The sequence below is a fragment of the Glycine max genome, chromosome 19 (assembly GCF_000004515.6).
Source record: "Glycine max cultivar Williams 82 chromosome 19, Glycine_max_v4.0, whole genome shotgun sequence".
Lineage (NCBI taxonomy): Eukaryota > Viridiplantae > Streptophyta > Magnoliopsida > Fabales > Fabaceae > Glycine > Glycine max.
Window position 1 is genome coordinate 1,591,661 of NC_038255.2, and position 16,583 is coordinate 1,608,243.

Sequence of the window (16,583 nt, forward strand, 5' to 3'; positions counted from 1 at the left end):
AATTCACCTTAATAATATAAAATATGTCAAATTATGAATCTAGTGATAATGCCTTCTAATTTTAAACTTAAAAATAAAATAAAATTATGAGTAAAAAAGAATCCAGAAAAGGGGAAATTTTCAATTTTAAAAAATATTTTAAATTTGAAGAAAACTTCTTTTATTTTTGTCCATCCAAGATTTGATATAAAAGCTAAGAATATGGAGCATATTAAAGAAAAATATAAATAATAAATTGAATGAGAATACAAATAATATGTAAGTGAAAGATGATGAGATGAGATGGAGTAATTAATAGGTTTATGACACTACATATAGGTGCCTAATTCTGTATACAACATCCATTCTGATTTAATTTCCCATAAAAAAATGTAAAATTAAAAACCAAAAACTAATAACAAAAGAATACATTGAAATATGAATCATTCCAACTTTCATCTTCTTTAATCGACCGAGATGCATATTGTTTGTCTCCGGTGTAGAACTCTTCAAAACATTATCTGGCCTGCCACCCAAGGTGCATTTCTTTCTTTCTTTTAAGTAGTAATGATAGATTGTGATCCTATAAAGGAAAACATAAGTTGATTTAAATCACAAGGAACTTAGAAATTCATTAAAAAAAAAGGAAAATAAAAGAGTTGCACATACTTCTCATTCTTGTCGCTCCTTTGTTGCTAGGTGTTGACCTTGTTATTAGTTGCTTTTCCAACTTCATCCAAACTTAAAATTTAGACCGAAAATCAATCCCACATTTCATACAATACACAAAGTTTCCCTCAATTAACTTAATTCACCAAATTTAAGATATTTCTAAAAAAATCCTTCTTTAAAAAAGAGAATGTGCATATCAGGAAATTTAACAAACTCTAAAACGTTAGAAAAAAGTAAAACAAAAAATGCTGAAAGCTTTCACAAATTCTAGAAAGAAAAAAAAAACAAAAATGAGATAGAAAAAAGAAAGGCAAGCACAAAAGGGGGAACTGAGTTGGAGAGGGATGAGAGAAAAAAAAATGGGAGAGTAATACAAAAGTTAGAAAAGAAGATGAAAAGAAAAAAGAAGGGTATGTAAATTAAAGCAAGTACATCAAAATTTAAGGTGAATAAATTAGAAGGCATTACTCTTACTATCTTTCAAAAATAAAGAACAGAAAATTAGAAGGCATTACCATTGGGTACATCAAAGAGATGAATCATTGTAAATTAGTCATGGTGGAAAATGATGCAAAAGTAGGATTTAGTTAATCTGCATTAGGATTATGAAAAATAGATGGTGCACCTGCATCTGTGTGTAAGGCTTCAATTACTCAAAGGGCAAAGTTGGGAACTAAAACTGAAAATTGAAGTTGAATTCTGAAGCCTTCGGGAACAACAACGATGAAAGAAAAAATGGATTGAAAAGAAAACCACTCACCTGATGACCAATGCCTTCTATGTGAATCTGAACCCGCAACTATGCCAATACAAATTCAAACCCTACAATATAAAAACACAATTCAAGAGGAATGAGAAATATACCATACACTGCACGGGTATATATATTATATACGGTGGGTGGATTATTCGCTATTTAGTACAATGTATGCCATTGGAGGCTTAAAATCCATTGTCATTTGTTTCTTTTCCTATTAAACATAAAACAGCGATGAAAAGAAACCAGTTTCATATATGCATTCTGCAAGATCAAGTGGGATTCAAAGAAGAAGGGCTCAAGAATTTGAAGGGGGAAGAATTTTCAAACTTCACTTGCACCCTTGGCAAAAGAAGAGAGAAGGGGGAGAGATAAATGCAAAACAATAGCTTCATGGGGGCAGGTTTCATTCACCAAATTCTGCTTGAAAACATTTCATTTATTTCATTTATAGGACGAGCATTAGGTTTCGATTCAGGACCAGGTGTTTTGAACTTCGTTTTTTGAGAAATCTGCCATAGAATTGTTGGCGACCATGGGACCAAAAAAAATATTCCCCCCACTGTTAGAAAAAAAATGAATGAATCAATTGCTAGCCTTTGATACCCAACAAAAGAGAATACAATGCAATTCCTTCATGGGTTGAAAAAAAATCACATATTTAGCTCAACAGGTTAAAACAATACTGGGAAACAAAATGGTTTGAAAAAAGAGAGGATTGAAGAAGCAAAAGAAAATATGAAGAAATGGGAGAGTCAGAGAGGTAACAGGTTACCCTTTTCTTCTTGGTGGAGAGAGAAGCATCAGAAATGGAAGCAGAAGCCATTGAAATGGATGAGAGAGAAAATGTGAAGGAGAGAGAGAGGATAGGGAGGGAGTGGATGTTACAAAGTGCTGGTTTGATTTCTCTTCTATTTCTTATGTTTGCATCAACGTGGCTCTGTAATTTACCATAACGCTCTTAGTATGGTTTACACTCCTCTTATATTTATTTTTCATAACTTTCAGTGTGTTTTGATAACACACGAAATTGATTTTATTCTACAAAATCATGATAAAATTATGAAAAAGTAGAAGTTATTATTTGATGTTTTATCTTTACAATGAAAAAAACAATTGGGTTTTTTCTCTCTCACCACGATTCTTTTGTCTAAGGTTTTGTTTAGCAAAAATTAACCGATAAGATATTTGACAAAAGTCATATGGCAGAAAGTTGGTTGATAACAACAGACATTTTACTCTTGATAGCAGGTGAGTTTATAACTAAAAATTAACAATGGATAAATTAGCTGAACAAAATTTAGAAATATTATGATTAACTTCTTTTTTTTATCCAAGATAACTATTCTAATTGTTGCTGTATCTAAAACATTTAGCTGAAGGAGCTACTTATACATATGATATATGACAAATCATATTTTGAATTTTTATAAAAAGAAATATCTATATTTAGCATCTGATTACATCTTAAACAAAGTTACCTCTTTTTTTTTTTTGTGTGTGTACAATAGTCACACTATAGTTCTGTTTGAGACTGATTGTCTTCAAAATGCTCAACAATGGAAGACAAGAGATATTGTGAGAAGATAGCTATTTCATGGGCTGGTAGAGGATAGTCACAGGCTGTTATCAAACTTTATTGCCTATCAACTTCTGTTCACCAAAAGAGGAGGCAAGAAAGCTGCTCATTGTCTAACTTCTTTGTCTTTTACTTAAGTAATTGTTGGATAGAGGAGGTCCCTTTTCAGTTGGACCAAATTATTTCTCATGATGTATCTATTGATATTCATTCTATTCAACAATAATCAGCCTTTTATCTTTAATAAAAGTTAAAATTTAGGATCTTATGTATATTATTTAAACTCTCCGCTATTAGGCTGAAACTAGAGGATATCTTTAAGAACCTAAAAAGAAATTATGAACTTTATAATTAACTTTATTTTTTTAGTGCATAGTGTCAAATTCTAATCCCCAAATTTATATTTTTACAACACGTAGAATGTTAGTGTTGTGACTATAAAAATAGGATTTGTTTCATGTGTTTTGGAAATAAGGGTGAAAATTTTTAAATGAATATTTATATAAATAAATTATATGAGAAAGTAATTACTATATTTTTTATCTCCAGTTTTGCTGAGATGCCTTAAATTTTGAAGACTTAGTGGAGACTAAATATAATCTATTAAGATATAAATTTTATTATAGCAAGTTTAGAAGAAGAGGTTGGCCTATCAGCTGGACATTCCACAAAAACACGATGAAAAATTATAATAATTCTTACAGATAACCTCCCGATAAAACATCAAAAACAGAAGTTAAATGCAAAATCTTTTTTTATTAAGCTGTCTGTGCAAAGGCAAATAACTTGATTAACTGAGCCAAATTTGATAAATCCAATCATGTGGTTATTATGTCCCATTTGACACGTTAATTCTTTATAATATGATTATGTTCTATTTTCAATCAAACCAACACCACAAAAGAACAAGGCATAAACGGAGAGCTATCTAACTCTGCCTCACGAGTGCCATTAATCAAATCCATTTTAAAAGATTGAAAGGCGTCTATTGGGACAATTAGTAAATCAATTTTTAATTCCATTGAATAAGATTTAAAGTGAAAATGATGTCTTTCCATCCATTTGATAAACTATACAAATCAGTTCCTCATGCATTTCAATACAAAATTTGTTACTTATCTTAATTTAAATGCGTTTCAATCATTTTCAATAATTAAAAATTAATTTTATCAAAACCATTTATATTGAATTATAAAACAAATATCCTTTATCAATGGCCCTACCACATTTTTTGGCCGTTGACTCGGATATAATAATTTAAAAAAAAAAACAGAAAAATGAAAAATGCAAAGAACAATATCAAGTATAAACTAGGGGCACGCAAGCTTTGGAACGGAGGAAGCAACTGTGTTGCAACTAATAAACAATTTGGTAAACAATATTTCTACAAATATATTGAAGCAAACTATTTACAAAGGAGTGTGCAAAACGCATGAGACCTCATAAACGCATTACACACTCCCATCTCTATATTCCCTTCCTCCACTTTCATGTGAAAATTCAAGTACTATGACAACAAATAAAATTGTAAACCCAAAGGGTTCCTAGGTTGCTACACCAAGACTCACATTATGTATTTGAGTCTCAGCTGTTTTAGAAGATGTTAGAGAACAGCTATTCATGAAGATACAAATTGCGAGTGTGCCAACAATTTGCGGAATCTTTCCTCTCTGTCCCTACGAGACTGGGAGGTTGTGGTCCCTGATGGCGTCCGTCGTTTCTTTCTTGGTCGGAAGAAAAAATCTTGTGTGTCAAGAACATATGAAATCTGCAGATGAAACTCACGAATAAGAAAAATAAAGCATTGTTCTTAACCATTGGTTTTAAACAAATAAAACAGAAGATTAATAGCCTTGTCAATGTGTGGTGCTTTGAATACCACCCTAGACAGTCAACATTCTCAAATCCACACCATTGATTTTACAATTGCAGCACAACCACACTACAATTTAAAACATTAGTGAAAAAAGAGGGCATATCTATATCATTATCAAGAGAAGATGAACATAGAAAATGAAAGATTATGCCTATAATATTCTAAATAAAGCAGTAGAGAGCAAAAAATTGGAAAACCAAATATGAAAAAAGCAGGCATACCTTGGATGAGCTGCAAGCTATCTTACATTCCAATCCGTTAACTACTTTAACACCTTCCATGGCAGAGCATATTGCAGAAAGCTCATCTAAGTTTCCATATTGGCGTTTGTTTCTGCATATATCAAAATAAAAAGTAGAAGAAACTCTGTTACCTAGTTGAAAAGGATATGCAATATTTCCATGTTGCTAAAAGCATGCAATAAAATCCAAAACCAAAATGTATAACCCCCAATTAGCAAATAAAGAAATAACCTGTGATCAGTAAAAGATTAATCATGCTTACATCACAAAGTAACTGCTACCCCAATTGTCATTACAGAAAAGAGAAAAGTACTAAACCAAAAAAAGTTTTATCTTGCAGAATCTGTACCTATGCAGTATGATGCCATGGGGCTCCTTTTTGTTAGGAAAGACAGACAGAAAATCACTGTGCAGATAAAAAGAGAAATTTGGATCAATAGAAACAGCAAACAACTCAGGCTTTTCATTCATATTGTCCATGAGCTGGATGAATAGTCGCGAGGGGGTAGAGGACTGCAATAAGATGACAAAGGAAAATAATATTAACCACAAGAACACATGCTGATCCTGTTCACAAGTCTGACTTTTTTTTTTGGTTTTAGAATTGGGTACAAAGGACCTACACATTGTAAACGATATATATTATCCTCATGAAGGATGACATGAGCATTTGCATGATATACAGAATCATTTAACTTCCCAGACTTCCGAGACTTTTCATATTCATATAATTGGAGAAGCTTATTGTCTACCTCATCGGTTGCAACAGTTTGAAGCTGCAGAAAAGGTAAATTAAAACCTTTTAAATCATAAGCAAGTAGAAAATAAGATAATATGGCAACATACCTGTCTGACCAATTTGTATATTAACTTGTCCAATGTGAATAACACATACGACTGGTTCCCAATAATTGCTCGGCATTCATCTTCAAACTTGGCATTTTCGGCAGATCCATCAAGCAAGTTGTACAATGCATTCATAAATCTAAAAAGTATGGACAATCAATTCAGACGTGTAATGAACACTCATTTTTCTTGGGGGGGAGGGGAGGCTTGGGATAAGTTGTGAAAATTTACCTTGAATAAGGATCTGGTGAACTAGCATCTTTTGCTTTCCATTTCATTTCTGCACTCATTGAATGTGTTTTTGCTGATAAGATCCTCTCATAAAGAGCCTGCCAAGTTCAAAGAGTTTATGGCATCCACTGAGAAAGAAATTTCAATATCAAACACCACGAAATAACATAATCCTTACTTGATGAAGTCTAAAAAGCACATAGAAGTCATCATTTCCATAGAACACCCTTGAATCCTTCATTTCTTCAACAAATGAAACTGCTGATACATGCTTTGTGAGGGGTTTCACGGATGAAAGGAACCTCTCTGACAATGGCAAAGATGTGCCATCTCCTCCGACCTGTGCATCACAAATCCCCTCAGCTTCACCTTCACTCTCAGCCTTACCATCAACATCGTCATGTTCTATATCTTCCTCCTCTTCATGATCTTCACGGAAGCATTCATCACCAGCAGATTCACTGCCTGAGACATCTTCACCAGCTTCAGAAACATTTTCACTGTCCTCATCATCAGCATCTGCATCATTGTCACCTCCAGCCTCGGGACAAGATTCATCCTCTCCATTTCTAGACTGATATTTCCTTTTTTCAACGTTGTGCTTTGACTTAGCCATTGACTGCACATTTGAATCTCCATAAGCAACATAGTTATCCTCCTCAGAGTCACCAATTGGTGATAATTCACCCTCTTCCTTTTCAATTTTGCAGGGCCCAGCTGATTCATCATGAGTTTTAACTTTACTGCTCTCACTTAGAACACCATTGACCACTGGTACTGGAGTTGCCATGTCGCATCCCTGAAACACAAAGATAACTGATAAGCAAAGAGACATACCAATATCAATTGGAGAAAAATAAAATAAAAATCCCCGGTTTCAGAGAAAGCAGAAAGAAAAGGAAAAGAAAAAAGAATGAGAAAGCAAATAGATCTAAACTGATTAAGTGCTTTTGCTAAAATGATTAAGAGTTAAATCTACCACAATGGAGAACTCATACCTCCACCGAAGGTACATTAACACCCTGAGACTTGGATACAGAGTCATCAACATCAGTAGGTTGCGATGGAGTAAGAGCACAGCCTAAAAATATAAACAAAATTTAGGATTCTGACTAGAATAATCTTAACTAAAACAGAAATGCAAAAGAATTGAATTGATTGCAATGATTTCACAACTATGCATACAGACCTGAAGACGCATCTAAGTTAGTTCTGTTCAGGCTGTTTTCTCCTCTAATTGCAATTGATACATTGTTTTTAGCTCCTTCTTCACCAGAGGCAAATTGTTTGCTAAATCCAGAGGCTTTATCATTGCATTCTACATTTTTCTGTCCTTTATCCATTAATGGATCATCTCTACTAACAATTTCACCACCAACAGACCCATTTTCTTTATCATTGGATGCCGCCACAGTAGTCCAGTGAACATTCTTCACTTCAGTTACTCTACCATCAGCTTCATTCTTATCAGATTTTGGTACCCTTGAATTTATCGAAAGAGTATCTTCCCGGGGACTTCCATCACCCCCTACATTTGGTGCACCAAAATTGCGAACATTATGTCCAGTTTTTCTGTCCTCAGCCCTTTCTGTCCCATGAGATTGGGAAGGAACACCAAGCATAGGCTCCAAGAAGGTACTCCAGAGCCTCATAATTTTATTTAACAACTCTTTACTAGAGAATAACTCTTCACATGAATAACGAACAAGTTTATACAGGTCTTCATGAATCCCAACATCAGAATATTCAAATTCCAGATGTGGAATTAGAGGCTGTTTATTTCCAGCTGCAATAGACTGAATAATATCGTCCTCTTTCTGCTGCTTTTCTTTAATTTCTTTAATCTCAGTAACCAAAGCTGTATAATATCAAACATAGAATCTTAGAACAGACTAAAAGGATGATGATACTGAAACATGCAACAATGTGTAATACTTTACAATACAATTTTAAGGTTTTATTAGATTGTTACTAATAAATTTATGTAGGTGGCAAAGCAAAGGCTTGCTAAGACTTATTTATTGCTGAATCTCTCTTTTATTTCAACAGCTGTGAGATCTGCAAAAACAAAGCAACTGCTTGAAGAGGTAATTTAGAAGTTTTCCAAGAAGTGTGTTTTCCGTATAATACATGTATGGGTTATAGGCAAAGTGTGCTTCAATGTAACGCCTTTGTATGCAGTCTCTATCAGTCTTTTACTTTCCAGACCCTCAGTGTTTCAAATTTAAAACAGTTCAAAGAACTTTAAGCAGAAGGTGGTAAGGATATTCCAATCTCATTCTCATCTGAAGAACACTAAGGTAAGACTAAGAGTTAAAGAGTAGATGGCATACTATATATATTGTCATGCTTATACCACAGCTAGCTTCAAAATATTTATCATTTATACCCAGCAGACAGTGTCACAATATTGGTCATTGTAGCCATAATGAAGGCAATCAGGAATTATAAACACTTTTTGTCATGCTTATACCATGCGAGCTACAAAATATCTATTGTTCATACCAAGTACCACAATATTTGTCATAATAGGCTTTTTAGCCACAGAACCAATTAAAATATTGCCTAACTGACCCATGTAACTTTCTATGGTTCTACCCTCACTTAGTTCATGGAGCTCATGGCAAGCCAAAACAATCAAATCAATGTGAAATATGAACATAAAACAAAATAAACTTACATTTGGTGCTCAAGTTCTTTGAATCTTGCTGTTTGAAGTAGAAGCTACGATGATCAAGTGATTTGTAGTGATTTTTAGCATAAATCTCAGCCCATACTTTATTGAAATCTGAACGACACTTACTCCACTCCTCTTGCTTCTGCTTCAGTCGAGTCAATATTACAGGCAGGGCATGGGTTGGGTTTTTACGCAAGATGTCTATAACGTCCAGACCATGATCACCATATAGACGTTCAATACACCTTAAATTTAGAACTGCAATGCATAACCTCAGACAAAATCAATTTATAAAGCTCTAATTTTGAAAAACAGCAGCTATATATATATATTAGATTGTGGTTATTTTGATACATACCAGTAAAGTGATCTTCAATACGGTTCAGAGTCTCCACACTGATTTTATTTTCATTGATGCTATTATACAATTCCTCTGCTTTTTTAGCAGCTGAGCTCACAGACTCCAATAACATGTCCAGCTCATATCTACATCAGAAATAAAAATATCATCATCCCATAATACACACAGAACTTTTAATCCTTGAGAAGATAATGACTCCAAAATGGACATTGCATCCAGGAGGCAGGAGAGATAATGGAAACAAAGAAAAATTGTCAGATCCAGGGAAATGAAGATAAAAAAGAAATGAACTAACCAAGGTAAAAGGTAAACAGGAAAAATTCAGCACAAGTTTTACCTGTCATCTTCACATCTGAACAAGCTTTCTTCATACTGATTTCTGCGCATATGTTTGAAAGAGTAATCCTCACTTCCAGAAGTCACAGATACCCAATGGTCATTCAAGACTTGAGCACCAAGCTCAGATCTCTGACTAGCTGTAGGAATTGGATACTACAAAAAATGAGGGGAAAGAGTTACACAAGAGCAAAATACATTATTGACAAAGCCAACAAGAAAAGAAATCAAATAGAAGTTATATACATCTGCAGGCAGAAGCCGGTAGCTGGGAGTACAACGTTTACAGTCACTAAGGTCAAGTTCTTGAATGGATTTTCCCATGTATTTCTCCCTGTATCTTTCCTTCTCTTTAGCTCCATCCAAATCACGCTTGTGCTCTTTGTCTTTTTCCTCCAACTTTGATGATCTTGATAAATGAGCATCAGTAGACAGTGACTCTGAAATCAACATTTTTGCAACATCAAATTGACCATCAATAAAAAAAAAAAAAAAGCCATTTAAAATACTCAGCATAATTCAACATTATCTCTGAATGATTCCTTAAAAGAAGAAAATGATAATTCAGTCTACAAACCGAGAACCCTTCTCCAAAAAATAAGAAGAAATGAAAGTAAATGCATAAACATAAAGAAGCCAAGATATATAGAGTATATTAACGTACTTTTACTCATGACACCAGCAAGGAATCCATCTGCAGTAACAAAAATGCAAAATATGATCTCAAGGATTGAGAAAATGCAATAATTATATTAAGAAGAAAAAAAAATAAGAGTTGAAAAACAATTACCAATATTTTCACAACGCTCCAAGAAATCATTGAATTCATCCATAAGATCCGAATGCTTTCCAAGTAAATCAGTTACCTGAAATGTATATTTTGAAATGATAAAATTAAGACTAGAGGCAACAGAAGCTCATAAGAGTTTGAGTTTGCACAAAAATCTGACAACCTAGATCTCCTCATGTTTTAGTTAAGTGAACAGGAACTAAGGGAAGAGAAAGGGGGAGAAAACGGAGAGAAGAAATATGAAAATGCTTTCTGCATAGTGTTTCTGATGCTATCATACAAATGAATTGATTCAGTGTTCTGAGTGGAACTCAAAATATATTGTGTTTCTGATACAAGCATTCTGTATTCTGTATTCTGTCATCTCTAACTGTCTATCATGAGACCAGCAATTTTCTGTGACCACAAAACCTTCCTACAAAAACCCTTTCATTTTCTTTTCAGCTAAATCCTTCATGTCAATACTGGCAAAAAATAAAAACCAACATAGTCTGAAGAAGCATATACCATCAGTCAAAAATAAATAACTATTTGTCTGAAATGAAGTAGTATATACCATCAGTAAAAACATTGAATAGTCTATCATGAGAAGGGTATTTTAAATTGTCTTCTAGAATTCTGAGCAAAACTAGTATCAACTAATCTTCATACTTCAATTAATTAAACTATGAAATTCCTAGATGAATAATGTAACATAACTAAAATAATTCAATGTCAGCAAGAATACCCAAAAGTGAAGTATATGAGTAAAAGCAGACAGATGTCTTCTTGCAAGACTTTTAAGTATGTGACTCACAGAGGCAATCACATACCAAATTTTGCAAATCATTCCTTTTAATTATTCCATTGCTGAAAATATGAAGGCACTTCAAGAATGTTTGGTAATCATCTGAACTGCTCAACTTCCCCTTAACTTTCTCACAGAAACTGAATGCTTGACTATACATGCCTGGGCCTGGCATGAATAAAAAACAAACAAATAAATAATCAACAGGTTATGAATATACAGGTCAATATGATCATCTAGTCCTATTACTCTCCGTTATTTATTTAAAAATGAATGTAAGAAAAACTTGTAATCAAGAAATATACTATCAGGACATATAAATACTAATAAAGGAACTATAAGAACTCCAAACAATTGGTGATGACTACATTTAATAATGCAAATGATTTACTTAAACTCTTAAGTGTGTGTTAGATTTAGCTTGTTTTGAAAAAATAATCACTTATGTTTTTTCGCTTCCTACAAAAGAACTATAGAAAAATAAGCAGTTATTTCTCCAAACTTAAGGATTTCCAAACATGCACAAAATATTATATTACAACACTCTACAAATTGGTCAACTAAAAAATCTAAATATTTTTTAATGATGTGTGTACATTTGAACCAATTTTCAACAACTAAACTAGTTTACTCTGTATTTACAGTTGAGTGTTCGACACCAGAGAAATGTCATTACAGTTTCCTATAGTGTCAATTATTACACCATTTAAATAGATAAAAATCTGCAGAGTATTGTAAACAAGTTACTGGCAAACTAGAATAACTTTATGAATATAAAATGCAAGAAACATGAATCATGTGTTCAAGCAATGCATTTGTCCAAAAGCATAACAGCACGGCTTACTATTTAAGGTATCTTTGTCTTCATAAGAAGCAAAGTCAGAAGCCATTCCAAAACCTTCAGCTTTCTTGACAGATTTTTTTTTGTCAGGAAAGCGTTGCAAGTTCAAATCCCTGTTGTTATCAAGATCATGTTCTCTCTCATCTTGATCACGCATTCTCCTCTCCCTACTTTCACGCTTCCTCTGCTCCTTGTGTATGTTCATCATTGTCTTGTCATCATCCAGCTCAGGGCGTTCAGCACTCATATCACGATCATGAGAAGGAAGCCTGTCTCGTCGATAGCGTTGCTGTAAAAAGAAGTTTGTAACCCAATCATTAAAAAAAGGAGTTTAGAAGATTCATGTAATGTGGGAGAGGAACAATCTTACTGCCTTGTCTGCTGGCATTTGGCGGATCATAGGGGCCATAGAACCCCGCTCATTAAAGCGCTGCAATGAATTTCGAATATATGGAGCATGCTGTGTGGAAGGTGCAGCAGAAGTATCTGGTAAGAATCTAGTGAACTCCTCGAGCAAATCTCGATGGTCCTTAAAAAGGGTAGCAACCTAGAAAATATTTTTTTAAAAAGGAAAGAGAGTAAGCATTCAACCAAAAATCTTTTAAAGAGAACATGACAAAATCAACGAAGAGTGCCCCCATTCAACAAAAGTCTTTCAAAGAGAACACGACAAAAGCATCAAAGTGTGCCCCTGAAAAAGGACAAAGCATATTACCTCACTATAAACCTCACCAATGTCCTTATGCTCTTTGCGGTACATATTTAAAATGTCCAAGAATGATTTGTAAACATGCTCATCACTTAGGAATCGTTTCTGTAGAAGAAAAACCTATCAGTTACAGCTAGGAATCAATAATATCAGTGAAATAAGTCAACTTCTGAAAAGCTCATTCACCTTTATCTTGTTCACAAAGCTGATTGCTTCTTCAAATTCAACAGTTTTCTTTGGAGGAGCCTCATCCTCGTCAAGCGTTATCTCATAACCCTTTGGTAGGAAAGTATTAAATCCAAAAATCAAATTGTTGTGCCCCTTGAATAACTCCTTCACCCTTTTTATGACACCAGCAGTGTCAGTCCTGGAAAGAACCAAAAGAAATATTGAGAAAAATTGTTTCTTTATGTACAAAACTCCACATTTAAAAATCATCATATAGTGTAAAGACTAATGAGTGGGGCAAGAATCTACCGTTGGGCCTTGAAATCTTTCATGACCTCAAGAAACATGTCGTACTTCTCTCTTTGGTCCTGAAACATGTCTTTGACTTCCTTCAAATAGGATAAAGCATCATTGGTAGTCAGCTTCTGGGAAGCATTTGCTCCCCCGCCAACACCACCTCCATTGCCACTTCCCCCTCCGCCGCCGCCTCCCCCTCCTCCTCCACTTCCAGGGACTTGGTTTTGTCCATAGCTTCAGCACAAAACATAAACACATGCACTTTCAGATACCCAGAATATTAGCAATCATAATATTAATCTCTACAAGCCATCAAACATTTCACTTGTTCAACGTCCAAACTATCCAAAATTTTATAATATCCTCATTCCACAGGTTGAAAGAATAGAGATCTTCCAAGTTAATCAATGAGGTAATTTACAACACTACTCGCATTACTTGCCTGGTAACTAAGATTCACACATACAACTAGAACAAATCAAATTCCTTTAGCCATACCCTAATTAACACGTCCATTTCTTTTAAATCCCATGATCCCACCAGATAACCCATTCCGAAGTCAATTCAAGTTAAATTAAACACAACCCTAAGTAAACTCAACAACAATTCAACCCCACATGTGAAAACACACACACACACACACTTAACAACAGACCCATGTTCCATTCACGCAGCACAAAATAGGGCAAACTAGCAATTCCAAAGTCATAAATACAAAATTGGCACATAAAAAAAAAAGAAATAGGGCAAGAAACATACGAATCAGCACGTGACGAAGCAAAGGGGCGTTTGAATTGAGAGGCAGGATACATATCATCCCTCGCCCTCTTCATTTCTGCAAAATCAAAAGCAATCCAATTAAAACAACAACAACAAAGAATGGTACGAGAAAAACAAACGTTGAATTGAGCAAAAACGAACCAGGCCCAGAAAGTGAAAAGGGTAAAAAATGATACCTTAGGAGTTTCCCAGAACTTTTTTCCTAGGAAAATTTGCTGGGAGACAAATTGAGTAGATCTCCGAGAAACAAGAGAAATGAAAGAAGAGTGAAGGAAGGGGTTTGATAAGACAGGGAAATTCGAGGTTGGTTTGTTGTGTGTGTCTGTGTCCCTCTCTTACGTTGGTAAGTAAAGAAAAACGAGGAAATTGAGACGCAAACAACAGTAGAAAATGAAACGAGATTTGGACAGAGAAAAAAAAAAAAAAGAGAGAGAGAATTTCGGGTGGAAAAAGGGAGGAGAAGCGGTGGTACGTGCAAGTCTCAAAACTCAAATTTTGGAGTTAGAAGAAAGGAGAGAAAAATTATAAAACATTCGATTCGCAAGGCAAAAAATATGAAAATGATGATTTGTGAAGAAGTGTGCGCGTTTTATGTTGTTGCAAACGTGGGAGGCTTCCTTAGTTGTTTGTTTGAGACTTTGAGTTTTTTTCATTTTCGAACATACCTTCTTTTTTTTTTTTTTTAAATCACGGCATTGATAGAAACAGGGTTGTTTTTTTTTTTTAATTCGTGAGCATCACATGATAAATGTTTTGTTTTTAATATAATTTATTTCATATGATTTAAATATTTTTAAATTACTTGATTAATAATCATTTTCTTTTTTAATACACTCATTTGTTCAAATCTATTAAAAACTACAAATTTAAGAGAAAATTATTTAATATTTTTTCAATAAACATGTTAATAGTAGTATAAAATATCCTTTGATAACCTAATGAATTATTAGAGTCTAACCCACCATCTTTAATAGGTCTTCCAAATGAGATTTATAATTTTTTATGATTTTTTTAAAATAAATTTTAACTAATAGAAATGTGTATAATTAAATAATTAAAAAAGTATGCTAAAACATATATTCTTAACTAATAAATGTTGGTTGGTTGATAAGGATCCAACTTACGTGCAAAAAAAAAAGTAAGTTCAAATTTCACTACTAATATAAAATTTTGTGGGTAAGCAATAGATTTATTTTTGTAAATATTCTTCGAATCTTAAAATATATTAATACATATCTTCTTTGATGAGATTTTGAGACTCAATTTGTCTAAACTTTTAATATATATTAAATATTTATTTTCATTTTGTAATTAACATTTTTTTCATTTTATTTTTTATATTTTTTTCATTTTAGTCATTATAAAATATATTTGTTTTACTTTTTTTGACCTTAAGTGATTAGATAATGATTTGAATAGTAAGAAAAATGTTTTAATCATAAAAGAAGCATTGCTTAAAGTATTTTAAGGACAAATGAAATATTTTGCAAGAATTAAAATAAAAAAAATTACAGGATCAAAAATGAAAAAAACATTAAATTCCGAGAACAAATATTTAAGCCTAAAAATAAAGAAGAAAGTTTGTTTGTAACTTTTAATTTATTTTTCCGGTTATTTTGCTTTGGTTCCTTATTGTGGGGCGGGTCTAGAACCCAGCCATGACTAGTCTACACTACCAAGCCCATGGTTTCTTCTTTACTTTTTTGTTTTTCTAGTTTATTGGGTTTCACTTTTTGGTTTTTGTTTACGAAATGATTAAGTAATGGGTTAAGTTTGTTAAAATTATGAAATATCATTTCAGTTTTTTTTAGAATAACTTTAGTTGTTATAATTATTACCAAATCACAATTATTTTGTTCTATTTATAAATATAATTTTAGCAGTTCTAATTATTAAATGACATTTTTTGGTTCTATTATTTGATTATTATTTTTTAATAATTATTAAATGACAGATATAAATATCATTTGACTTTTATTTCAATTTGTTGAATTACGAAAATAAGAACAAAAATGATTGTGTAATAACATCTTGGATCCAGACTCTTGTAAGTTTTGTCCCTTTAAATGCGTTCAGCCAGCTCAACTTGGATTATGTTGATAATCTAAATAAAAAAATGGTCTCAGATTTGATAATTTGAATAATTAAAATGATTTTTTTTATAACTTTAGAACTAAATTTAAATACAATACGATGAAAGTGTAAAGGTTTTTTTTATAATGTTATCCAAATATGAATTATCGCATATACATGCATGATATAATGGTTAACTTATCATAATAATTATTTTAAAAATCTAATTACTTTGACAATGTAAAAAATAAAAATCTTTATTTATAGTATACTAAAATATAACGATTTTAGAAAATAAAGTAATTTTCATAAATTTAAAGACTAAAGTTAATTAGAGTGAATTAATTTGAATCAAATAAACTAATTTTAAATCATTAGACATAAATGAAATATAATTACTAATAAATATATATATTGTCAATGTAAAAGTTTTATACTATTATTTAATTATAATTTGTCATGCTAAAATTACACATTAATTAGATATAAAAACGTTTACATTAATAATGCATGTTCTCATGAATATATGATATGTATCGGAGTAATAATATATATATATATATATATATATATATATATATA

The 16,583-nt window shown here is 32.5% G+C and overlaps 1 protein-coding gene and 1 long non-coding RNA gene across 4 annotated transcripts; both read right to left on the reverse strand.

The window, feature by feature from the left end:
• Window positions 1-259: 259 nt before the first annotated feature.
• On the reverse strand, window positions 260-2,447 carry LOC102666722 (uncharacterized). 2 transcript variants are annotated; one of them, XR_001386375.3, is made up of 3 exons: window positions 2,177-2,447; window positions 649-1,473; window positions 260-562 (listed from the first exon to the last, which is right to left on the reverse strand). It is a non-coding gene; the product is annotated as an uncharacterized lncRNA (long non-coding RNA). The 2 variants fall into 2 exon arrangements; XR_001386374.3 differs by having other exon boundaries at window positions 2,184-2,440.
• A 1,866-nt stretch (window positions 2,448-4,313) lies between these two features.
• On the reverse strand, window positions 4,314-14,500 carry LOC100807181 (paired amphipathic helix protein Sin3-like 2). 2 transcript variants are annotated; one of them, XM_006603778.4, is made up of 23 exons: window positions 14,105-14,500; window positions 13,908-13,983; window positions 13,161-13,382; window positions 12,870-13,050; window positions 12,690-12,788; window positions 12,348-12,521; window positions 11,978-12,263; window positions 11,159-11,301; window positions 10,347-10,422; window positions 10,221-10,250; window positions 9,803-9,996; window positions 9,558-9,712; window positions 9,218-9,345; window positions 8,863-9,117; window positions 7,372-8,040; window positions 7,181-7,263; window positions 6,361-6,981; window positions 6,183-6,280; window positions 5,952-6,090; window positions 5,729-5,881; window positions 5,455-5,618; window positions 5,085-5,196; window positions 4,314-4,755 (listed from the first exon to the last, which is right to left on the reverse strand). In XM_006603778.4, the coding sequence occupies exons 2-23, from the start codon at window positions 13,979-13,981 to the stop codon at window positions 4,606-4,608; spliced, it is 4,206 nt and encodes a 1,401-aa protein (XP_006603841.1). In that variant the 5' UTR covers window positions 13,982-13,983; window positions 14,105-14,500; the 3' UTR covers window positions 4,314-4,605. The 2 variants fall into 2 exon arrangements, with proteins under 2 accessions (XP_006603841.1, XP_006603840.1); XM_006603777.3 differs by having other exon boundaries at window positions 12,345-12,521; window positions 14,105-14,499.
• Window positions 14,501-16,583: the final 2,083 nt, after the last annotated feature.

What these genes read in the sequence shown, in the direction of transcription:
- LOC100807181 (XM_006603777.3), bottom strand. Translation starts at nt 13,981, where the DNA reads ATGAAGAGGGCGAGGGATGATATGTATCCTGCCTCTCAATTCAAACGC. An exon ending in TTGGTGAGGTTTATAGTGAG is followed by an intron (nt 12,522 to 12,689) that starts GTAATATGCTTT and finishes AATATTTTCTAG; the next exon opens with GTTGCTACCCTTTTTAAGGA. An exon ending in TATACAAATTGGTCAGACAG is followed by an intron (nt 5,882 to 5,951) that starts GTATGTTGCCAT and finishes CCTTTTCTGCAG; the next exon opens with CTTCAAACTGTTGCAACCGA.